Raw genomic sequence first — 27,067 nt, 5'->3', positions numbered from 1 at the left:
TTGAAACCTATCCAATGTTGAAAGGCCTTGATAGAATGGATGTGGGGAGGATGTTCCCTGTGGTGGGAGAGTCTAAGGCCAGAGGATGTAGCCTCAGAATAAAATGGAGATAAGGAGGAATTTCTTTAGCCAGAGAAATGGTGAATCTGTAGAACTCTTTGCCACAGGCAGTGGGAAACAAAGAAATGTAATGGTTTGTGCTTCGTGGAGAGCTGGCTGATGGATGAGATACCACATCACGCCATCGAGCCCTCTAGGGTCTCTCTGTTCAGGGCGGACAGGTCTTAAAATCCCTGTGGGAAGAGTAAAGGAGGTGGAGTATGCTTCATGGTCAGTAATGCTCGGTGTGACGCCCCGGAATGTGCATGCCCTCAAATCCTTTTGATCCTCAGGTCTGGAGTACCTGGTGCTGCTATGAAGACCTTTTAGGCTGCCTAGGGAGTTCACAGCTGTTATTATTACAGTTGTGTATATTTCACTGCAGGCTGATACTGACCTGGCTGTCAAGGAACTGTATGAGATCATCAGCACGTTGGAAACTGCACACCTGGAGGCTGCCTTCATTGTTGCCACTGACTTTAATAGAGTGTTGCTGACTGAAGTCTCTCCATAGTTTTGTCAACACATCCAGATGAGCACGTGGGGAGATAGTATACCCGGCCACTGATGCTCTTTCTTCCACAACGCTTACAAAGTACTTTTCTGCCCCCTCCATTTGGAAAATTGGAACACTCCCCCATCTTGCTGCTGCCAAAGTACAGGCAGAAGCTGAAACAAAACAAAAGGTTTTATAATTAAAACCATACACTGTTGGTCCACCCAATCGGTCTCCATGCTACAGGACTGCTTTGATGACGTCAACTGGAATGTCTTCCATGATGAGGATGTCTCCGAGTTCACAGAAGGGGTCATGAGTTTCATCCAGAAGTGCATCAAGGATGTTGTCCCCCAGAAATCGGTCTTGGTCTATCCAACCCAGAAACCCTGGGTCAACAGTTCCGTGCCAGCAGCACTTATTGCACCACACAGAGTTTACGTTGCCATTGACCAACAGGGACTCAAGAAATGCAGCTACGATCTACGTAAAGTCATCAGGGCAGCAAAACAATAATACAGGGACAGGATCCAGACACAACTCTCCACCAAAAATACACCCAGCTTATGGTAAGGTCTGCACACCATCGCAGACTTCAAAGCCTAAAACAGGGGAGTTTCTAACATCGCTGCCCTTCTCCCAGATGAGCTAAATCATTCTTACGCTCGATTTGATGTTGCCAACACAGGAGACCTGCAGCTTGGTCATCTCTGAGGCTGAAATACGCAGGTGTTTCCAATGAGTGGGCAGTCGCAAGGCTGTGGAACAGGACGGCATCCTGTTGCAGATACCCAGAGTGTGCGTGGCAGGTCTGTTTACAGACATTTTTAATCTTTCCCTCTCCAGTTTAGAGTGCCCTCCTGTTTCAAAATATCCACCATTGTTCCTGTACCTATAAAAACCAAGATAGCATGTCTGAATGACTGGCATCCTGGCGCACTCACCTCAACAAAAAGCAAATGCTTTGAGAGGCTGGTCAAGGACTATATCTGCAGCTTGCTACCACCCACACTAGACTCCCTACAGTTCGCCTACTGACACAACCGATCGACAGATGATGCAATAGCCACAGCTCTACACACCATCCTTACACATCTGGAGGAAGGATGCTTATGTGAGAATGCTGTTCTTGGACTGCAGTTCAGCATTCAACACCGTAATTCCCTCCAGGCTGGACAAGAAGCTCAGAGACCTCAGCCATCACCCTGCCTTCTGTAGCTGGATCCTGGACTTCCTGTCAGATCGCCTGCAGGTGGTAAGAGTGGGCTCCCTCACCTCTGCCCTCTGACCCTCAACACAGGTGCCCCTCAGGGCTGTGTCCCAAGCCCCCTCCTTTAATCTCTGTATGCCCATGACTATGTTGCCACCCGCAGCTCTAATCTACTAATTAAATTTGATGACGATACTATACTGATTGGCCTAATCTCAAATAATAACTAGGCAGCCTGCAGAGAAGTCACACCCTGACACAGTGGTGTCAAGAAAACAACCTGTCCCTCAATGTTGCAAAAACAAAAGAACTGCTTGAAGAATGGAGACAGGCTATCCCCTATTGATATCAATGGACATGGGATTGAGAGGGTGAACAGCTTTAAGTTCTTCAGCATCCACTTCACCGATATACACACCAGCTGTGTGGTGAAAAAGGGCACAACAGTGCCTCTTTCACCTCAGACAGTTGAAGAGGTTTGGTATGGGCCCCCAAATCCTAAGAACTTTCTAGAGGGGCACAATTGAGAGCATCCTGACTGGCTGCATCATTGCCTGATATAGGAACTGTACCTCCCTTAATCACAGGACTCTGCAGAGAGTGGTGCGGACAGCCCAGCGCATCTGTAGGTGTGTAAAAAGGGCCGGAAGGATCATTGGGGACCCGTGTCACCCCAACCACAAACTGTTCCAGCTGCTATCATCTGGGAAACAGTACTGTAGCATAAAAGCCTGGACCAACAGGCTCCGGGACAGCTTCTTCCACCAGGCCATCAGACTGATTAATTCATGCTGTCGCAATTGTATTTCTATGTTATATATTTGTGTAACAATATTTATTATAAATTACTATAAATTGCACATTGAACATTTAGACGGAGACACAACACAAAGATTTTTACTCCTCATTTATATGAAGGATGTAAATAATAAAGTCAGTTCATTTCAATTCAATTCAATTGTATCCACCACTTCTGCTGGCAATCACAGGATTAACCTGTTAGATCTTTGTTCAGCTTTCTGGATACTACAATGTGCGACTATAAAATATTGCATCATGTCAAATTAATAACAGCCTGGCATTTCAAAGTTCAAAGTAAATTTATTATCAAAGTACTTGTGTGTCACCATATACAACCCTGAGATTCATTTTCTTGTGGGTATGCTGAGTAAATCCATAATAGAATAATAACCGCAATTGAATCAATGAAAGACTCTGTCAAATTTGGCATTAAGCCTGTGTGCAAAATTCAACAAACTGTGTAAATACAAAGGGAAAGAAATAATAATAATAATAAGAAGAAGAAGAAGAAGAAGAAGCAATAAATATTAAGAACATGAGATGCGGATTCCTTGAAAGTAAGCCAATAGATTTCAAAATGAAGTGAAATTGAGTGAAGTTATCCCCTCTGATTCAAGATCCTGATGGTTGAAGGGTAATAGATGTTCCTGAGCCTGGTGGTTTGGGACCTGATGCTGCCGTACCTTCTTCCTGATGATAGCAGTGAGAAGAGAGTATGGCCTGGGTGGTGGAGTCCTTGATGATGGATGGAGCTTTCTTGCAACAATGTTCATGTAGATGTGTAAATTAACATTGCCTGCATTTTACCAGTGGCCTCCAAGTTCAAGTTCAGTTTTTATCATTCAACTGTACACATGTATACTGCCAAACGAATCTGTTCTTCTGGACCAAGGTGCACAGTGCAGTACATTAAACTCATATACAACACATAAAATAATATTACCACAAATAAATTAACAAAAACAAGGTGCATTTACAATACCAGTTAAAAAGTTAACAGTATAACATTACTGGCGCTTCAAACATGATAATACAGGTCACACGTGATTCATACTTGTTGATATAATTAGATTTTTGAAGTACAGGGGGACATTAACGTCCCATTAAATTATAAATGTAACTTTTTATAATTTGCAACAAAAAATTGTCATCCTATATTCTGTATTGCAAGTTTTCATTGCTTTGCTCACTTAATGAGCTGTAATAAAACGTCCATCTTAATTTGGAGAACAAAGTTATACCGTTTAATCCTAATTGAAATTCCTCCAAAGCTGCTTCATTGGTGAATTGTCTGTGGTTGTGCAGTTGGCAGTAATTTGGCTGTATGAATGATGCGTTTCTGCTGCTGGCATTCGTGTTGGGAGGCGCTGAAAGAGCTTGTTTCAGCGGGGGCCTCTTGTCCTCTCTGCAGAGGCAACATGACCAGCATTAGGCTGCCTAGACAGTCTTTATGTTTGTGTCTGAAATGCTCAAAAGTGCCTCAGAGACAAATAAAAAAAACACTTTAAAGTCACAGTTACTACTTCCACCAAATATTTGGGATTGATTTATTCTTGTCACAGGTACAGTAAAAAGCTTGCATACTGTTTATACTGATCAATTCATTACACAGTGTACTGAGATGGAACAAGGTAAAATAATAAAAATTTCCTGGAATTTTCCGATGCCCAACCACTTCCTACCCCCATTCCCATTCTGACATGACGCCCAATCATTTTATTTCCTATCACCATTCCCGTTCTGACATGTTGGTCCATGGCCTCCTCTTCTGCCATACTGAGGCCACCCTCAGGGTGGAGGAGCAACATCTTACATGTTTTCCAGGTAGCCTCCGATCTGATGGTATTGATGTTGATTTCCCCCTCCCCCTTCCTGCTTATTCATTTCCCAGCTCTGGCCTCTTACCTCTTTTCCTCACGTGCCTGTCATCTCTCTCTGCTGGCACTCATTGTTCCCTTTCTCCTATGGTCCACTTTCCTCTCTGAACAGGTTCCTTCATTTCCAGCCTTTTACCTTACCTCAGCACCTGGCTTGTTCTCCTTCCCCTCCCACAAGCTTTTTGTTCTGGCATCTTCTGCCCTTCATTTCCAGACCTGATGAGGGGTCTTGGCCTGAAATGTTGACTTTAACTCAGCTGCCTGAACTGCTGAGTTCCTCCAGCATTTTGTGTGTGTTGCTCTGGATTTCCAACATCTGCAGAAGCTCTTGTGTTTAAAACGTAATGAAGTAGACCAGCTACAGAGAAAGTTCAGTGCAGGTAAACTAAACGTGCAAGGTCATAGTTGATAAATCGCTGTGAATTATGATGCACAAATTGTTATGGTGTGACTAATAACTGAAGAGGAAAACATATGGTTGCTGAGTGGAGAAGTCCAAATTCAATAATTTGATCTCAATTCGGACAACAGAATCTTTCATACACGGCTCAAATTTGCTCATTATTTCTGGAATAATGGATCTATCTATCTGTTGATTAGATTAATAGCCTGATAATGCAAGAGGATTTGTGGTTATTGCTGAAGAATAAAGTGTAGGTTACAGGGTAAAAGTGAAAGAAAAATCAAGGCAAACCTTCCTGAGTGATTTTAAAAACTGCATTTCAAAGTTCAAAAGTTCAATGTTTGATGTAAATTTATTATCAAAGTAAATACTGTATATTCATCATATAGAACCCTGAGATTCAGTTTCTTGTGGGCATTCACAGTAAATCCAAGAAACACAACGGGAACAATGAAAGACCACATCCAACTGGACGAACAACCAATGTGCAAAAGATGACAAACTGCAAATACAGCTGTGCCAATCACAGTACACCTAGTCACACACCACACCACACGTAACAACCATAGTTACAGTCCAGCACATAGAGTCATAAAATAACATTAGCACAAATCATTGAGTGGCGTGGCCTGAAGATGAACAGGTTGGCTGTTACTCACACTATTATAATAATACATGCAGTTGTATAAATATATGAAACAGCAGGAATAAAAGATGAAAAGTGCCTCAGTGCAGATGAGTGTGTCTGTGAGTTGGGGACTGGAGTGTGGTGGTGGGGGGGGGGGGGGTGGGCAGCAGGACATTTAGACAGGGTATACATGTGAGCTTGGTGGCAGCAGGCTGTTCAAAAGTCCAACAGCCTGGGGGAAGAAGCTGTTGCACAGCCTGACGGTTCTGGTTCTTACGCTGCGGTACTTATGCCTAATGGTAAGAGGTCAACGAGGCGATGGGAAGGATGGAAGGGTTGATGCCCTAAAAAGAGGGAGGGTGAGGAGAGAGTGACCTTTTCAGCTGATGATTTTGACATCTTGGTTACTCACAGGGATGCTGCTTCCCCTCCCCCCACGTTTATATTCCAGCTTCTCCTCCCTTCGTTTCCAGTCCTGATGAAGGGTCTTGGCCCAAAGTGTTGACTGTTTATTCACTTCCATAGATGCTGTCCGACCTGCTGATTTCCTCCAGCATTTTGTGTGTGTATAGTGGGAAATAAACAAAATGTATCTGTCAGGAAGCAAGTACCATCATCGTAACATGTATGCTATGCCATGTTACAAACTAAGAAAACCCTTCATTTTGTCGTCTAAAATTTCTAATTAAAATGTCTCACATTACTTACCAATCTGTGTCTGCAGGGTAGAGACAGAAAGATTTGTAGTATATTTTGGGTAAGTAGAGTGAGTTCTGTTGATCAGAGTTTCTGCAAATATTTGATTATTGCACACATCTTTGGTTTGCATGTAGCATGATTCCAATTGAGGATGTGCTAAGTTACTGGTACCTTAAGATATAAGGTAGCTAATTAAAATAACTGTGATACTTCCTATTTATTTAATTGTTTAACTATTTATTAACAATTAATACCAAGACTGTCACTTATTCAGTATACTTTGGACAGTTTTATTTCAAGTAACCTTCTTTACATTGATTATTTGCAATTTGCATTGACTATTGCACAAATAAAATGTTAGAAATAAACTAAAATGAATACTAATTTTTCTTCTGCGCTCATAGTACGATCACTTGAGTCAAGTATGATGTCCTCCCAGGGCAGGGGTTCCCAATATTTCTTATCCTCAGACCCCTACCATTAACCAAGGGGTCGGTGGACCCTAGGTTGGAAACCCCTGTTTAGTGGTTTGTCTATTGGTGGGTCTTTGGGTGGCTGTTGAGGCTGATCCAGGATCCACATCCAGACCTCACAATCCTGCCCTCTTCACCACTTGCTGATCGCTGCTGCCCCTAATCTGGGATGTTACGTTGGATTCCCTTAATGGAGAATGTTTGTGCATGACTTTATTTAACGTGGGGAAGTCGATGCACAGGCAGTCACCACACAGTCTTTGACATTGGTTGTAGTGGGCAGTTAGAATGATGTTTATAAGAACCGGGATACACACTGTGGTTTTTTTTTACCAGTATGGAAATGTCAAAGGATTGTATGTGAATGAAAGGGTTTGCATATGAAGAACACTTGATGGCTCTAGCCCTGTCCCTTCTGGAGTTTAGAAGAATAAGGAGGATCTCTCTGAAACCTATCAAATATTGAAAGGGCCAGGCTGAGTGGACGTGCAGAGGATGTTTCCTACAGTGGAGTAGTTTAGGACCAGGGGGGACAGCCTCAGAATAGAGGGATGTCCATTTAGAACAGAGATGTGGAGGAAATTCTTTAGCTAGAGAGTGGTGAATCTGAAATTCATTGCCACAGATGGCTATGGAGGCCAAGTCATTGGGTCTATTTAAAATGGAAATTCATAGGTTCTTGATTAGTAAGGGCATCAGAGGTTATGGGGAGAAGGGGATGAGAGGGATAATAAATCAGCCATGATGGAATGGCGGAGCAGAGTTGATTGGTCAAAGAGCCTTATATTGCTCCTATGTCTTCTGGTCACAAATGCAGCATCCCACAAACTTTTACCACTCAGAGAGGGAGCATTAAGGTTTGAAATAAAATGTTTTAATGATTTAGTATAGTCATTGTTAATTGCTTGTTCTGTCTGAATTTGCTTTTTAATGGCTGCTGCATCAAGATTCTGTACAAATGAACAAATAAATCTCATGTGGATATGTTTGCTGTGTATTCATTCACCTTTTGGGTTTGATTTGCACTGAAAACGTGCTTTCTATCAATTCTGTCTGCATGAGGTTCTTCCTTAACTTAGTTTATAAAAATTAAAATTGGATATGGTTAAAAAATCTTTTCCTACTGTTTGAAGGCATGTGATTGTGTTCTGTGAAATCATGGTAATTATCGATGTTGACATTTTTATTTCAATTTGCAGGGCTGACCCAGAAAATCAGGTTATGAAGTCAAATTTCATCAAGAGAAAAATAGTTATTTTACAAAATGATGACCCAGGTGGAATATTCGAATTTTCTTCACAGACAAGAGGACCATATTTTGTGCATGTGAGTCTGAATTTTTTTTTATTGCCCATTACTCTGCTGGCATTAGCGCAGCAATGAAGGTCCTCCATCCGATGTAGCAGGAATCTTCATTGCTGTTTCAGTAAGAGTTTTGTTTTACCAGTCAGGGTTGTGAGCCCTGAGCTGAACCCCTGAATGCGGAGGAGTTCTACCCTTTGACCTATTTGGCATGAGTAACCATTCCAAGAGCCAAAGCACAAAGCCTTGACTCCAACCAGCATAACCCTCTGGGTCATGGAGACACACAAGCCTCTAAGCCAGGGGTGGGCAAACTTTTTGACTTGTGGGCCACAAAGGGTTCTAAAATTTGACAAGGGGGCCGGACCAGGAGCAGATGGACGGAGTGTTTTGGTAATACACCTCGTAAGAGAAAATAAAATATCATGGGATATGTAGAAAACATGTGCTTTAATTTCAATTGAAAATGAACAAATGCATTACCACAAAATATCTGTCTTTGAAGTCCCATGGTATTTAGCTATTTATTGAAATTACTTTTAAAACACTGAAAATTAAATGAATAAAATACAGCTTTTTTTAATAGTAACAGTTATTATTTTTATTTTAAAGCACTGAAAATTCTGTTATCCTTCAAGATATTATCATCATCACTCTCCTCCTGACTGTCTTTATTTCAAAAACGGTAGGAGATTCAGGTCTACTTGTCCTTCTCCTTCTTATTCAATTGTCCCCTGTGCCAAAACTCAACAGCGACCAGCACAATGACAGAACAGTGACAGTGCGCCAGTATGCGGAGCGCGTTATTTGATCCGGAGCGCAATTTTTATTTTGAAAACGTACATGCACCTGCGCACTACTCATGTCCATCACTTAACAGAAATGACATGTAACATGTAAGGCTTATTGAAAAAATATTTTCAAATGCATTTTTTACATAACACAACGAAGAAACTTATTTTTAATTTCAGTGGGAACAGTGTTGTTTGTCTCCCTTTTTAGCCAGCGCATCAAAGTCTGGATTTAGTTTTGTTGTGGCGATTCTCAGGATGGATCTGAGGTGTTGGTCAGTTAACTTGGATCTGTGGCTGGCTTTGTTGGTTCATGACGCTGAACGCCTGTTCACACAAATAGGTCGAGCCGAAAAAAGAGTAAAGCGTAAATGTGGAGTAATAGGCTGCACCTCAACAAAGGTCAATATATATAGAGTGCGTCATCTATTGGGAAAACACCAGAATTGCGGGGAAAAAACGTTAACAAGGTTTATTAATATAATTTCATCAAGTTCTGCGGGCCGGATTAAAAAGCTTAACAGGCCGCATATGGCCCCCGGGCCGTAGTTTGCCCATGCCTGCTCTAAGCCATGACAAGGCTATGGTCCTCTTTGAGGTGAGTCCGGAAAAATGATGCCAAAAATTCTTCTTGTAGGCAAATTACTAATTCTGAAATGGCTCTGAAGGACTGGAAAAGTGCATATGACACCGCACTCTTTAAGAAGGGAGGGAGGCAGAGGAAGGAAATATTAGGCCAGTTAGCCTGAATTCAGTGGCTGGGAATATGCTGGAGTTGGTTGTCAAAAGTGAGGATTCGAGGTACTTGGAGGCACATGCTAAAATAGGCAAAAGTCAGCATGGCTTCCATCATGAAGACCTTGGAGAGACTTGCTCTACAGCAGCTCCGGCCTATGGTTAGGCCACACTTAGACCCCCTCCAGTTCACCTATCAGCCCCGACTAGGAGTTGAGGATGCCATCGTCTACCTGCTGAAACGTGTCTACGCCCACCTGGACAAGCTGGCGAGCACTGTGAGGGTTATGTTTTTTGACTTCTCCAGTGCATTCAACACCATCCGTTCTGCTCTGCTGGGTGAGAAGCTGACAGTGATGCAGGTGGATGCTTCCCTTTCTTTCTTTCTAAATCTTTTTATTGTTATTAGTAATATGGACAAAGTACAAATGATATATTGATAAAGGAATTACAAACATACAAATTCCATTACATATGAAAAAAACATAAACAATAGTTACAATATAAATGAGTTTACCAAGACATAAGCCATACAATATATGTATGAACATGGTAAGTCTATATATTTCATAATATATGATATAAAAAAACAGAAAAAAGAAAGAAAAAATAAAAAAAATAATGCAAAACTAGCTAATCTACTAATCTAATAACTAATCACTAATATAGAAGAAAAAAGAAACAAAAAAAGAGAGAGAAAAAAAAAGGGGACTGTTTATAATATCTCACAAGAATAAATATTCATCAATGCCGTCACTTCCGGTCCTCTCAGCATACATAAGCTTAAAGCTGGGAAATCAAATGAACTTGGAACAGGGTCATATTACATCATATGAAAATGTTGAATAAATGGTCTCCATAACTTTTCAAATTTAATAGAAGTCTCAAAAACACCTCTTCTAATTTTTTCTAAATTTAAACATAACATAGTTTGAGAGAACCAATTAAATACAGTGGGAGGATTAATTTCCTTCCAATTCAACAATATAGATCTTCTAGCCATCAGAGTTAGAAATGCAATCATTCGACGGGCAGAAGAAAATAAATGCAGTGAGTCTAACATTGGTAAACCAAAAATTGCGGTAATAGGATGAGGTTGTAAAACAATATTCAAAACCGCAGAAATAATATCAAAAATATCTTTCCAATATTTTTCCAAAAATGGATAAGACCAAAACATATGAGTTAAAGACGCAATTTCAGATTGACATCTATCACAGATAGGACTAATATAAGAGTAAAAATGAGCTAATTTATCCTTGGATATATGGGCCCTATGTACGACCTTAAATTGTATTAATGAATGTTTGGCACATATCGATGATGTATTAACTAATTGAAGAATTCTATCCCAATTCTCACTAGAAATAATAAGGTTAAGCTCTCTTTTCCAATCATTTTTGGTCTTATAAAGGGGTTCTGAACATATCTTCATAATTATATTATAAAGTTTTGAAATAAGCCCTTTTTGAAAAGGGTCTAATTCAAATAAACTCTCCAAAATATCTGAAGGCACAAAATTTGGAAACGTAGGGAGTACAGAACTTAAAAAATGTCTAATCTGTAAATATCTAAAAAAATGAAATCTAGGCAAGTTATATTTGTTGGATAATTGCTCAAAAGACATAAAACAATTGTCCATAAATAAATCAGAAAATCTTAGTAATCCCTTCGTTTTCCAAGCTGAATAAGCTTGATCTATAATGGAAGGGTGGAAAAAACAATTAGATACAATAGGACTATTTAAAACGAATTGAGTCAACCCAAAAAATCTCCGCAATTGAAACCTTATACATAAAGTATGTTTAACTATCGGGTTGTCAATTTGTTTCGGCAATTTAGAAAGAGTGAAAGGGAGAGAAGTCCCTAAAATAGAACCCAAAGCATAAGCTGATACAGATTTAATTTCTAAACTCGCCCAACAAGGGCCGAAAGATCCACCCCCTTCTTTCAACCAGCATAACAAGTATCTAATATTAACAGCCCAATAATAAAATCTGAAATTAGGTAATGCTAACCCGCCTTCCTTTTTTGTCTTCTGTAAATATATTTTGCCTAACCTGGGATTTTTATTCTGTCATATATATGAAGAAATTTTTGAATCAACATTAGTAAAGAAAGATTTCGGAATAAAAATTGGTATTGCTTGAAAAATATATAAAAACTTAGGTAAAATAACCATCTTAATAGCATTAATCCTACCTATTAGGGATAAAGATAATGGTGACCACTTAGTAAACAAACCTTTAATCTGATCAATTAAGGGTAAAAAATTAAATCTAAACAAATCTTTATGGTTTTTTGTGATTTTGATCCCTAAATAAATAAAAGAATCATTAACTAATTTAAAAGGTAGATTTCCATAAATTGGGACCTGATTATTCAAAGGAAACAATTCACTTTTATTAAGATTTAACTTATATCCAGAAAACTCACTAAATTGAACCAGTAATGATAAAACTGCTGGGATGGATTTCTCCGGGTTAGAAATAAATAGTAATAAATCATCTGCATACAAAGATAACTTATGAATGTCTGTCCCACGATTAATACCCAAAATATCCTGTGATTGTCTGATGGCAATTGCCAAAGGTTCTAAGGCAATGTTAAATAGTAATGGACTAAGAGGACATCCTTGTCTAGTGCCCCGAAATAGGCGAAAAAAGGGAGATCTTTGATTATTGGTAAACACTGAGGCTACTGGAGTATGATAAATCAATTTAATCCATGATATAAATTTTGGACTAAAATTAAACTTCTCCAACACATTAAATAAGTAAGGCCATTCAACTCTATCAAATGCTTTCTCCGCATCTAATGAAATCACGCATTCTGAAGTGTCATGTGAGGGAGTATAAACAATATTCAACAATCTCCTAATGTTAAAAAAAGAATATCGATTTTTAATAAAACCGGTTTGATCTTCTGAAATAATTTTGGGTAATACCTTCTCCAATCTAGATGCCAGTAACTTGGAAAAAATCTTGGAGTCTACATTCAATAAAGATATTGGTCTATAGGAAGCACAGTTAGTAGGGTCTTTATCTGTCTTCAATATTAGAGAAATGGAAGCTCTATAAAAAGATTGTGGCAAATTCCCTAATCTAATTGTTCCCTCAAAAACCTTACATAACCAAGGAGAAAGAGTAGCGCAAAAAAAATTTAAAAAATTCAACTGTATAACCATCTGGACCCGGTGCTTTCCCGGAATTCATTGAGGAAATAGCCCCTTTAATTTCTACATCCGTAATAGGAGTATCCGATATTGAAAGATCATCAGATGATAATCTTGGAAAATTTAATTTCCCAAGAAAATCAGACATGGTATTACGATCCTGAGGAAATTCAGATTGATACAGGGAGGTATAGAAGTCTTGAAATGCCTTATTTATCTCATCATGATTAACTGTCAAATTCCCATTCTGCTGACAAATCTTAGTGATTTGACGTTTAACCAAAGCATTCTTCAATTGACTAGCTAACAGTTTACCAGATTTATCACTATGTATATAAAAATCAGATCTAGTTTTCATTAATTGATTTTCAATCGAGGATGTAAGTAATAAACTATGTTCCATTTGAAGTTCAACCCTTTGTTTGTAAAGCTGCTTACTAGGAGCAATCGAATATTTCTTATCAATCTCTTTAATTTTATCAACCAATAAAAGAGTTTCCGTCTTAGTACGTTTCCTCAAACCAACGGAATAAGAAATAATCTGTCCACGTATATACACTTTAAAAGTGTCCCAAAGTGTTCCGCAGGAGATATCATCTGTAGAATTAGTTGAAAAGAAGAAGTCGATCTGCTCCTCCATAAATTTTATGAAGTCTGAGTCTTGCAATAAGGTAGAGTCAAATCGCCATTGTCTGGCATTAGAAGCTGTATCCGTAAATTTCATAGAAAGTAATAATGGAGCATGATCAGAGATAGCTATAATATCATAGTTACAACCGATTACCAATGGAATAAAACAAGAGTCTACAAAAAAATAATCAATTCTCGAATAAGAGTGATAAACATGTGAGAAAAAAGAAAACTCTTTGTCTTTAGGATGCCGAAATCTCCAAACATCAAAAACTCCATTGTCAGTCAAAAAAGAGTTAATACAAGTGGCCGACTTATTAGGTAAAGTCTGAATAGTTAAAGATTTATCCATCAAAGGATTTAAACAACAATTAAAGTCACCACCCATTATTAACTTATATTCATTTAAATTGGGTAAAGAGGTAAATAAGGACTTAAAAAAGTCAGGACTATCCACATTTGGAGCGTAAACATTAACCAAAGCAACCTTTTTATTACAAAGTAAACCCATAATTAACAAAAATCTACCATTCGGATCCAAAAAAATATCATGTTGAACAAATGGAATAGAGGAGTCAATAAAAATTGAAACTCCTTTTACTTTAGCGTTCGAATTTGCGTGATACTGTTGACCCCGCCAAAATCTAAAAAAACAAAATTTGTTCTCCTTCCTCACATGAGTTTCTTGTACAAAAATGATATGAGCATTAAGTCTTTGGAATACTTTGAAAATCTTCTTTCGTTTAATTGGATGATTTAAACCATTAGTATTCCAAGACACAAAATTAATGGTTTGAGCCATAATTCTAAAATCAACCCTTTGGTATAGAAAGGGTTAACCAACTTGTAAACTCATGCACCCGGAAGAGGAACAAAAGTAAAGAGAAGACCCGGAAGTGACGACAACACAGACATATTTGAAGTTCAAAAACAGCCCAAATGAAAAAACTAACACAAACTGATGCAAAAAAGATAGAATTAGGAAACAGACCATCCCCCCACCCCCCAAGAAAAAGAGAAAAAGCCAAAATATGACTTAAAAAAGGAAAAAATAAGACTAATTCTACCCCCATGTCAGCTGAAGAACACTCCATATATAAAGGATATATATAAAAGAATCACCCCAACTTTAAAAAATTAAAATCGCTATAATAAAAACCATATTTCTAAGTATAGTTAGTTGTAAAAAAATAAGAATATAGTCACTAAAAAAAATTATAAATCGGGCTCTAGCCCAGATAAAACAAAAAATATTTAAGCTATGATAAGCGATGCATTGTAGGAAGAAGACGAAAGAAAGAAAAAAATAACGCCATCTTAAGCAAAACCAAAAATCTTTTTCAAAAAACCACCATCTTAATCAAAAAAAAATTCACCTTCAAAGAATTAAAAATATACCTTCGAAAGAACAAAGTTAATGGACAAGAATGTAGTATAATGGTTAAAGTGTATAAGGCAAAACAATTGATATAACGAAAACACACTTTAACTTAAGTATAAAGTATAGGATGAACCTACACCAATAACCAGAGGTTAATTCTGGTTTAAGAAATCTAGAACCATCTTACACGATCAGAATCGTTCATTTATTAGAGACTGGTGTCTGTAGCAGTAGGGAAGTTCTTCTCCAGATAATTTCTCGCTTCTGAAGTTGAAAAAAAAATCTGGCGTGGAGCATTTGACGGAGAGATCCGAAGCTTCGCAGGGTATAGAAGCGCAGGTTTCAGATTTTTCTCATAACATTCAGCCATCAACGGTTTAAAAAGAAGCCTTTTTTTTTAAAAGGTCAAGGCTAAAGTCTTCGACCAGACGGAAGCAGTAATCTTTGAATTTAACCATTCCTGCCCGACGAGCTGCACATATAAGTTGTTCTTTGTCATGTACATAATAGAACCGGACAATTACAACTGAAGGTTTGTCTGTAGCACTCGGTGATCAACGCCGAATTCTATGTGCCCGATCCAAAAAAGGAGGGTTATTCGGGAAAATTGTCAGAAACGCTTCTTTTAAAAATTGAGCAAAATATTTTGAAGGGTCATCTTTTTCTATGCCGTCTGGAAGACCAAGTATACGTAGGTTCTGTCTTCTGGACTGATTCTCAAAATCATCACTCTTGGCTTTAAGGGCTTCCATCAGCTTAATGGTAGAAATTAAATCCTGTTGCAGTTTTTCAATAGTCAAATCTCGCTTCCGAGCATCTTCTTGCAGAGACGCGATAAAAGCTTGTTGCTGGTTAATTGCTGAATCTGTCTTAACCATGTACTCTTGAAAAGCCTTTATATCTTCTTTAAAAAATTGTTGTAGTTGATCAAATTTTTTGTCCAAAACCTCCTTAAACAATTCATGTTAATTGAGTGTGTTGTGGCGGAGCCTGCTTCTTTCTGTTACCATTCGGATTGCATCCGGGTTCTCGTCCCTTAGACCTGAGAGACATTTCTGTTTGCATATCTTCAAAAGTTCACAACAAACTCTTGGCAGTAAGTTTAAAAAAAAATTAACAAAGGAACTTTCTGTATAGGTAAAAATAAGCTGAATAAGGGTGATCAAAGGTTAAAAAGAAAGTAAAGGTTATGGAGCGAATCCAAAACGGTACTCACTCTCCCGCTGAGTCGGTGGATGCTTCCCTGGTGTCATGGATTATTGATTACCTGACTGGCAGACCACAGTACGTGTGCTTGCAACACTGTGTGTCAGACAGAGTGGTCAGCAGCACTGGGGCTCCACAGGGGATTGTCCTGTCTCCCTTTCTCTTCACCATCTACACCTCGAACTTCAACTACAGCATGGAGTCTTGCCATCTTCAGAAGTTTTCTGATGACTCTGCCATAGTTGGATGCATCAGCAAGGGAGATGAGGCTGAGTATAGACCTACTGTGGGAAACTTTGTCACATGGTGCGAGCAGAATCATCTGCAGCTTAATGTGAAAAAGACTAAGGAGCAGGTGGTGGACCTGAGGAGGGCTAAGGCACCGGGGATCCCTGTTTCCATCCAAGGGGTCAGTGTGGACATGGTGGAGGATTACAAATACCTGGGGATACAAATGGACAATAAACTGGACTGGTCAAAGAACACTGAGACTGTCTACAAGAAGGTTCAGAGCCGTCTCTACTTCCTGAGGGGACTGAGGTCCTTTAACATCTGCCGGACGATGCTGAGGATGTTCTACAAGTCTGTGGTGGCCAGTGCTATCATGTTTGCTGTTGTGTGCTGGGGCAGCAGGCTGAGGGTAGCAGACACCAACAGAACCAACAAACTCATTCATAAGGCCAGTGATGTTGTGGGGAGGGGGGGGAATCTGGACTCTCTGATGGTGGTGTCTGAAAAGAGGATGCTGTCCAAGTTGCATGCCATCTTGGACAATGACTCCCATCCACTCCATAATGTACTGGTTAGGCACAGGAGTACATTCAGCCAGAGACTCATTCCACCGAGATGTAACACTGAGCGTCATAGGAAGTCATTCCTACCTGTGGCCATCAAACTTTACAACTCCTCCCTTGGAGTGTCAGACACCCTGAGCCAATAGGCTGGTCCTGGACATATTTCCACTGGGCATGATTAACTTATTATTATTTAATTATTTATAGTTTTATATTGCTATATTTCTTCACTATTCTTGGTTGCTGCAGCTGTAACGAAACCCAGTTTCCCTCGGATTAATAAAGTATGTCTGTCTGTCTGTCTACCAGGCGAAATCTTGTGTGACAACTCTGTATCACGACTTCTGGCTGCACACCCTCCGCCTTTAGAATGCCATGGACCCAATCAAAGAAATCCTTGACCCTGGTACCTAGGAGGCAACGTACTATCTGGGTGTATCTGTCATACCCACAGAATCTCCTGTCTGCTTTCTAACTTTGGATTCCCCTATCACTATGACAGTCTTCTTCTCCTTCTTCCCTTCTGAGCCACAATGCCAGACTCGGTTCCAGAGACCCATTTGCTGCGGCTTCTCCTGATAGGTCATCCCCACAACAGTAGCTGAAGAGGTGTACTTCTTTTTGAGCGGAGCGACCACGGTGCTGCTCTGCACGTGCTGCCTGTTTACTTTCCCTCTCCTGACAATCACCCAGGTACCTGCCTCCTGCAACTTAGCTGCATCCCTGTAGCTCCTATCTATCATCAAGTATGTGCTTAGCCCACTGCTCTACACTCTATTCACACATGACTGTGTGGCTAGGCATTGCTCAAACACCATCTATAAATTTGCTGATGATACAATCATTGTTGGTAGAATCTCAGGTGGTGATCAGAGGGTGTACAGGAGTGAGATATGCCAACTAGTGGAGTGGACACGCAGCAACAACCTGGCACTCAACGTCAGTAAGACAAAAGAGCTGATTGTGGACTTCAGGAAGGGTAGGACGAAGGAACACATACCAATCCTCATAGAGGGATCAGAAGTGGAGAGAGTGAGCAGCTTCAAGTTCCTGGGTGTCAAGATCTCTGAGGATTTAACTTGGTCCCAGCATATTGATGTAGTTATAAAGAAGACAAGACAGCGGCAATACTTCATTAGGAGTTGAAGAGATTTGGCATGTCAACAAATTCACTTCAAAACTTCTATAGTTGTACCGCAGAGAGTACTCTGACAGGCTGCATAGAGGGGCTATGGCACAGGACTGAAAGAAGCTGCAGAAGGTTGTAAATCTAGTCAGCTCCATCTTGGGCACTAGCCTACAAAGTACCCAGGACATCTTCAGGGAGCAGTTTCTCAGAAAGTCAGCGTCCATTATTAAGGACCTCCAGCACCCAGGGCATACCCTTTTCTCACTGTTACTATCAGGTAGGAGGTACAGAAGCCTGAAGGCACACAGCCAGCAATTCAGGAACAGCTTCTTCCCCTCTGCCATCTGATTCCTAAATGGATATTGAATCTTTGGACACTACCTCACTTTTTAAAAAAATATACTGTGATTTCTGTTTTTGCACTTTTGTTTAAAATCTATTCAATGTACGTAATTGATTACTTGTTTATTTTTTTATTATTATTTTTTCTCTGCTAGATTATGTATTGCATTGACCTGCTGCTGCTAAGTTAACAAATTTCACGTCACAGGCCGGTGATAATAAACCTGATTCTGATTCATCTCCTCAATCTCCTGTATGAGCCAAAGTCTATCAAGCTCCTTAACATAATATATGAACATAATACGTTGAGAGGTCTCAGCTCAAAATCTCAATCCTTTGTTCCTCTCTGTAGATGCTGCCTGACCTGCTGAGTTCCTTTAACATTTGAGTTTGTTTATTTTTTCTTCAGATGTGAATAAGTCAGTTGAGTAAAGGGATGGGTGATGGGGTTGAGGTAGATCTGTATCAAAGGAGGTGTAAGGTGCTCCTTCCCTCTACTAGCCTGCAGGCCACCCTTTGGCAAGGGGTAGCACCTTCTTACCCCCCCCCCCAATCAGAGTCATGTGAAGCCATGGGTGCAGGTGGTGGATGGTCGTATGAGCAGCTGCTGCATATCAGATCCTGGTTATAGGACCATTAATGCCAGGCAGACAATCTCTGAAGATTATTGATAATGGCTGGGGTCTCACCCATCTTGTAAAGACACTGCCCAGAAGAAGGCAATGACAAACCACATCTGTTTAAAAAAAAATTAAGTACAATCATAGTCAAAGACTATATGATCACCCACGTTATATGACACGGCTCATAATGATGATGATGATTTAAGTGAATGACTTTCTTCACAGGAAGGTGTTGCCTTTGAACTCAAGATTGTACGAGACCATGGCACGCTTCTGAGGCAGTTCTTGCGCTATGTTGTAGAACCGACACAGTCTTTTGAGTTTTATGGGAATATGGGAGTTGTTGAGTTCAATCCTGGTGAAAGAGAGGTAGCAATAACATTGCTGGCAAGGCAGGATGGCATTCCAGAGGTAAGATTTGGAGCGACTTCTACCTATGACGTTTAAAGAAAATATTGTGTGTGTAGATTTGTTCTTGGTAATTTTAGAAATAAACATCAAATGAAAGACTATTCTGTTGAAGGATTAAATATATTTAAATCTGAATATTTCTTTGAAATCCTTACTGTGCTGAATGCATTGATTTAAAGTTTGCTAATACAAAGAGCTCTAGGACAGTATAGTTAAATTCAAATAATCTGAAGCTTTTGGAAATTTGATGATACTGCATTGGAAGATTTTCTGGAATAATTAGGTGTTATTCCTATTATGCAGATACTGTGCTATATTGGAAGTGAGCACTATTTTATCTTTTAGAAAGGAGATGTATATTTACTGTATATAGTTCCTTTTACAACTTAAGATCTCCTCAAATTACTGTAGACCACTGGAGCCTTTTCAAATGCAGCCAAAGGAAACATGATGACCAATTTGTTCGAGTTCAAGTTTATTGTTACTCAACCATACACATGTACACCGCCAAACAAAACAATGTTCCTGCGGACCGAGGTGCACAGCACAGTTCATATAACTCACACACATAACGTAAAGTAGTATTACCACAAATAAACTAACAGACAATAAACAGTAAAAGATAAATTTAAAAAATGACAAATAATAAAATAAGAACTTTATTGTATTGTTACGAACTCCGTAACTGGGTCACTTACCAGCAAAGATAGAGAGGCCTGTTGAAGTCTGATGGTACTATTTTTAAAAGTCTTTATTTATAAAGGGGCACAAAAATAAGATTAATACAGACATTCAGATAAAATATGTCATCAATACTCCATCTAAAAACGCGGGTATAATAATAATCATCAATTAAACAATAGCTCTATCGTCTGTCTAGGGGATATTGTATTGTCCGATAGAAAGATAAAAGTCACTGTCCTTTCAAGCTGCAGCTCTTTGGGTTTAAGAGAGACGGTTTTAAACTTGCCCAGGTCGTTTATGAGGCCAAACCGTTGAGTCGGGGGAGTTGGTTCCCCATTGTTAGTTCCAAGTCGATTTCCGTGGTACCAGCCACCAGCCCCCAGGCAAGGGAACCGAACGCATGTGGCTTCCTTCAAATGGCTTCCCGCTATTACGGGATCGCTAGCGTTTCTTCTGGTGCGTCTGAAGGGGTTGTTCCCCCCTGACCCTCTTTTATACTTCCTCATGGGGTCTCAGATGTCAATCAGGTTGGGATGATGCAATCCCTCTCTCAACCAGCCCACTTTGCCCGAGGGCTTGCAAGAGGCATAGTCCCCAATCCACAAACGTTGTCTCCAGGAGACAATGGCCATGTCTCTCTCTCTCATTTCCTGGGTCCCCTGACCAAACCCAACAATGCTCTTGTGATTCTCACAAAGGAGGGGGCTACCCCACACCCTTCGGCCCCTCAGAGCTGGGGTACATTCATAAAAGTACACAAGGAAGTTCTCAAAACTTGGGTGTTACAATGAGTAAATGGAGAAAGGCAAAGATAAGTAATATTGATAATGCGTTTCATACAATGCAGTTCAAAATGGTTTACAATGGGGTTAAGTGCAAACATAAAAATGGTCAATGTAATTGTCATACAGTTAAATTCTTCTGTAAAATTTTGTTGTTTAACCACAGACCTTGCTACCAGGAAAGTAGAATCCATTTTGGTGGATTTTTCACAATATGAGTGCTTCAGTAACAGTCAGGTATTGGCTATAAATTGGCTACAACCTATATTTTATCCATCTCATCTCACTTGCTGAGGTACTTCAGCATTTTGGCAATCCTTATTGTCAAACAGACCATAGAACGTAGAATAGTACTGTACAGGCCCTTTGGCTGACAATGTTCTGCTGAATTTTTAACCTCTTCCAAGATCAATCTGTCTCTTCCCTCCACATTGTCCTCCATTTCACTATCATCCATATGCCTATCTAATATGTTAAATACTGCTGATGTACTTACCTTTACTACCTTCCCCTGCAATGTGTTCAGTGCCATTCTTAGTGTAAAAATCCTACCTCTGACATTCCCCCTATTACTTACCTCCAATCACCTTAAAATTATACCCTCTTGTATTAGCCATTTCCACCCTGGGACAAAAAACTCTGCCTATCGACTCGATCTGTGCCTCTTATCATCTGATATACCTCTATCAAGTGACCTCTCATCCTCCAAAGAGAAAGGCCGAGCTTCAATGTTCCATCTAATTTGTTTTGCAGCTGTGTGGACCAATTATTTCTCTGAATAGGAAACTTCTAATGGCCTGAAAACTGTGCGCCACTATAAATGTTTTTTTGTAATATGCACACTATGAATATTTAGAATGAAAATTGAAAACTCACATACCTTTAATTTTATTTATTAATTGAGGGGATAATGAAATATAGTACAACATAGAGAATTTTTCACGTTTTGTTAGCTGCATCCAATTCCAGCTGTATGGCCACAAAAGCTATGTGTGTGGGAGCATTTCAGTCACTGTATGGCTGTGCACTCACACAGCTTTGTGAGAACAGTACCTTGCTCACTCAACCTTTGCTCATAAGGCATGCTCTCTGATCCAGGCAGCATCTTGATAAATCTCCTCTGCACCCTGTCATATGCTTCTACATCCTTACTATGATCAAGGGACAAGACCAGAACTGAACAGAATATGCATAATAAACTGAGATGCATAACATTATTTGAAACCTGTTAAGATAAAACTGCTGTTTACCTGAATGAGGAGACTGGAATTGAACACAATATTCCAGGAGTAGTCATCTCAATATAAAATCTTTTCCAAGTGTCAGTATGCCTGTTACCGAACCAACTGGAACTGCCTGTGTATGGAATTCATCAGCAGATCAAGAACATATAATTTGTAAGATATTCATTCTTTATTTATACTTCAATGCTGTTTGCAACCAGATATAACTTTACTTTTAAGGGTGTTGATCGGTAGAGTATTGACTTGTAATTTCTGCATGCTTTAAGTCTGAAGAAGGAAGTAATTCTTCTCTTAGCTTGAACTTCACATTTTTTATATTTCTCTTTTTATTTTTCAATTTCTGCGAAAAACATTTGTTTAGAGTCAAAATCATAGAATCATTGAACACGCCAGCTCAGAAACAGGCCCTTCACCCATTTCCTCAGTGCAAACTATTAACCTACTTAATTCCATCGACTGGCACTCAGGCTATAGCCCTCCACATCCATGTACCTATCCAAATTACTACTGAATGTTTAAATCAAACCCTCATGCACTGCTTGCACTGGCAATTCATTCCACAACCTCACCAGCTTCTGAGTGAAGAAGTTCCCCCTTGTATTCCCCTTTAATATTTCAACTTTCACTCTTAACCCATGACCTCTACCTGTGACGCCACTTTCAAGGAATTGTTGATCTATATGCCCAGATCACTCTGTTCTGTTGCACTCCTCAGTGCCCAACCATCTAAGACCTACTCTGGTTGGTCCTCCCAAAGCGAAATATCTCACACTTGTCTGCATTAAATTCCATCTGTGATTTTTCCAGCTGGTCCATATCCCTCTGCAAATTTTGATAGTCTTCATCGTTATTCACTGTGTCCCCAATCTGCAGATTTGCTGATCCAGTTAACCATGTTATCAACCAGATTGTTGATATAGATGACAAACAACAACAGACCCAGTACTGATCCCTGTGGCTCACCAACAGTCACAGGCCTCCAGCCAGAGAGACAACCATCTACTACCACTCTCTGGCTTCTCCCACACAGCCAATGTCTAATCCAATTTACTACCTCATTTTGAATGCCAAGCAACTGACCCTTTTGGCCAACCTCCAATGCTGGACCTTGTCAAAGGTCTTGCAAAAGTCCATATAGACAGCATCCACTGTCTTGCCTTTTATCAACTTTCCTGGTAACTTCCTTGAAAAGCTCTATAAGATTGGTTAGACCCAACCTTCTGCACTAGCCTCCCACATGATCCGAGGGCACAGCCTGTCAGGCTCTGGGGATTTATCCACCGGTATTTTCCTCAAGACAACAGACACATCCTCCTTTGTAATCTGTATATGGTCCATGACCTCACTACTGGTTTGCTTCGCTTCCTCACTGGATCTGTCTCCCGCGTAAATACCGATGCAAGAAGTTAAGATCTCCCCAATTTGTTCAGCTCCATGCGTAGATGACCACTCTGATCTTCTAGAGGACCAATTTTGTCTTTTGCTATCCTGTTGCTTTTGATATATCTTTAGAAGTCCAAGAACTTCCTTCACCTTGTCTGCTGGAGCAACCTCATGGCTTCTTTTAGCCCTCTTGATAAAAGTGTTGTCTTGCATTTCCTGGTCCCCGGTACCTCATTTGTTCTATACCTGCTGTAAACCTTCATCTTTCTCTTAACCAGAGCGTCAGTATCTCTCGACTATCAAAGTTGCTTAAACCTGTTATCCTTGCCTTTTTTTCTGATAGGAGCATACAAGTTTTGTACTCTCAAAATTTTATTTTTGAAGACCTACCACTTACCAAGTACACCTTTGCCAGAAAGCAACCTGCTTCGGTCCACACTTGCTAGATACTTTGTGAAACCATCAAAACTAGCCTTTCTCCAATCAACCTGCAGACCTGACCTATCCTTTTCCATAATGACTTTGAAACTAATGGCAAATCACTAGATGCAACATATTCCCATACATAAACTTCTGTCACCTGTCCCGCTTCATTCCCCAATAGGAGATCTAGTATTGGACTCTCTCCAGTTGGGATCTCGATGTACTGATTAAGGAAATTTTCCAGAACACATTTGACAAACTTGGTTATTATGTAATTCATTAACTTGTTCTCAGCTGGATGAACACTATTCTGCCAGACTCAGCAGCCATGGGATACCACCAAGCAAGTTGGGTGCTGCTACTCGAGTCAATATCACAGTTTTGAAGAATGATGATCCTCATGGAGTCTTACAGTTCAACACTCCAGATTCGACTCAAAGCATTAAGGAAAGCAAAGATGACGTTGTAAACAAAGGTAAACACAGCATTACCTTTACAAGTAACCCAACTAATGACTGTAAAGGCAGGAGATTCTGCAGATGTGTTAACCTTGAGCAACACACACAAAATGGAGGAGGAACTCAGCAAATCGGGCAGCATCTACGGAGGGGAATAAATGGTCAACGTTTCAGGCTGAGACCCTTCATCAGGACTGGAAAGGAAAGGGGCAGAAGGCAGAATAAGATGGGAGGAGGAGTACAAGTTGCCAGGTGGTAGGTGAAACTAGATGAGGGGGGAATGAAATGACAAACTAAAAGATGATAGGCGAAGCCAGTTGGACTGGGGAGGGCAGGGGATAAATAAAAAGTTGAGAGGTGATAGGTGGAAAAGGTAAAAGTTTGGAGAATAAGGAATCTGATAGGCAAGGGCAGTGGATCATGGAAGAAAGGGAGGGGCACCAGGGGGAGATGATGGGCAGGTGGGGAGAAGTGAAGGGGTGAGTGGGGTATCCAGAAGGAAGATTGAAAAAGAAGGAGGATAGTGAAGAAATTATCGGAAGTTAGGGAAATCAGTGTTCATGCCAGCAGGCTGTAGGCTACCCAGACACAGCTCCTTCAATTCCTACTCCAACAAGATCAACTAATGAATTTCTTTTTCCAGTAATTGGATAGATTTATTATGTTAATTTTGAAAGAATAGTGAAGGTTATTATCTAGTTAATAGGGATGTGCATTGTGCTAATGTCCATAATCGGTAGGTGAATTGGTCATTGTAAATTGTCTCATGATTAGCCTAGGATTAAATTGGGGGATTGCTGGGTGGTGAGGCTCAAAAGGCCAGAAGGTCCTATTCCGTGCTGCATCTCAACCAATAAATAAATAAAAGTGCTACCAAATTCATGCTTGGGCAGATCAGCTTTGACTGGTCTCTTGGTGACATGTTCAAGCATATCCATTTAAAATGATGAAATAACTCAATCATCAGTTAAAGAAATTTGATTGCTATCTAGCTGATCTCCGAAAATAAAGACAAAATAATTCTGATGCCTCTGTCAATTGCTTCAACTGACAAGACCTCAGTCGTGTCAGGGTATATATTAGTCTCACAGCCTGAGGGAAGAAGCTGTTACCCAGTCTGGTAGTTCTAGTCCTGATCTTCCTGTATGTCCTTCCTGGTGGTAGTGCGTCAATGAAATTGTGGGATGGGTGGTAGGGATCCTCAGCAATGCTTTGGGCCCTTTGTATACAACACATCTGGTTAATGTCACAGATAGTATCCTGAAATAGAACTGGCTATGTCTGAGGAACCAAATAGATCTTTTACCAAGCAGGTCAGAGAACCCAGCCAAGCAATTTATAAACTCTTTTGTGTCTTGTCATCCAAATTGTGGGCCTTGTTTAATCAGTACACCAGCAAGGTGTAATTGTAGAGAGGTAAAGAAGAAACAGAAATATGTCAGGTTTTCTGACAAACATGTTGGACGACACAGTTGTGCAGCAGTTAGCAAAATGCTACTACAGTGCCAGTAACCCAGGTTCGATTCCGCTCTTTTCTGCAAGGTGTTGGTGCATTCTCCCCATAACCAAATGGGATTCCTCCGGGTGCTCTGGTTTCCTCCCACATTCCAAAGACGTATGGGTTTGTAGGTTAATTAGTCACATGGATGTGATTGGGCAGTGAGGGCTCATTGTTCCAGAAGGGCATGTTACTGTGCTGTATCTCTAAATAAGCTAAACAAAATTTTAAAAATATATGTTGCCATACAGATCCATAAGCCATAGCTCAGAAGGGAAGGGGAAAGGAGTGGGTGGGGTCAGAAAGGCAGTTGAGAAAGAGGCCAAAAGCAGATCTAATCCTTCAAAATATCTTTCTCCATGTTGAACTCATCAATCTGCTTTGGGTAAACAAAAAAACTAGAAGCCTTTTTTTGTTTCTTATCTAAAGTTTATAAATTATTCCAATTTGTTCAACTTTATATTCCCTGTTGCTGTGCTGTATCTCTAAATAAATAAACAAATTACGTGGTAGAATCAGTATTTGTGAACAGGGTAATGAAGAGTTTCAGGTTTAATTACTCACCAACAATGTTCTTTGTATTGTTGTCTTATTAATCACTCAATTTAGTATCTATCTTCACCTCGATAGCTGATTTTACTGTAATCCGTGACCGAGGAACATTTGGTGACATCAGTGTTCACTGGAGATTGGATCCAGCATTCACGAATGATGTATACCCTGTACAAGGTGTGGTCAACTTCAGAAGCGGAGAATCTTCAAAGACTATCACTCTCCAGTCCCTTCCTGATTCTGTGAGTTACGACTTTTCAGATTCAGTGCATCATGAAATAATGGCAGGATTTTAAAAAAAGGTTCAAATTAGACAAATGTAGAAAATCTTGAGTAAACTTCAGTCAGTTTGCAATACAATCCTAAGACTTGAAATTGTTGGAGGTAGAACAAAAGCTAAGCTGAATTTTGATCCATCTAATTTAACTTTTAATTTCTGACTGATGGAACTCTGGTTCTTATGCACCCTCTGGAAATTTGGGTGATAAACCAGGTTAACATGAGTTAAATATCTCAGGTATAGAATGTGAATTTCATGATTTATTCTGAGTGTTTAAAGACCTTTAATAATTATTTTTATAATTGTGCAGCTGTACCACGTGAGACCATAAGACATAGGAGCAAATTAGGCCATTCAGCCCATCAAGTTTGCTTCACCATTCTATCATGGCTGATTAATTATCCCTCTCAAACCCCTTCTCCTGCCTTCTCCCTGTAATATTTGATGCCCTGACTAACACAATGTATCAAACTCTACTTTAAATGTACCCAATGACTTGGCGTCTATTGCTGACTGTGACAATGACTTGTACAGATTTACATCCGCTGGCTAAAGAAA

General features: G+C 39.8%; 1 protein-coding gene across 1 annotated transcript in view; it reads left to right on the top strand.

Moving 5' to 3' along the window:
• Window positions 1-27,067, top strand: part of adgrv1 (adhesion G protein-coupled receptor V1) — a 539,532-nt gene that overhangs the window by 78,682 nt on the left and 433,783 nt on the right. The window contains exons 12-15 of the mRNA XM_059969328.1: window positions 7,886-8,012; window positions 19,020-19,205; window positions 24,016-24,196; window positions 26,308-26,471. Of these exons, the coding sequence (XP_059825311.1) occupies window positions 7,886-8,012; window positions 19,020-19,205; window positions 24,016-24,196; window positions 26,308-26,471 (658 nt within the window). The remainder of the gene's footprint in view (window positions 1-7,885; window positions 8,013-19,019; window positions 19,206-24,015; window positions 24,197-26,307; window positions 26,472-27,067) is intronic.

Source organism: Hypanus sabinus, chromosome 5 (genome assembly GCF_030144855.1).
Source record: "Hypanus sabinus isolate sHypSab1 chromosome 5, sHypSab1.hap1, whole genome shotgun sequence".
NCBI classification, from domain to species: Eukaryota; Metazoa; Chordata; class Chondrichthyes; order Myliobatiformes; family Dasyatidae; genus Hypanus; species Hypanus sabinus.
This window is presented reverse-complemented; position numbering and strand designations above follow the sequence as displayed.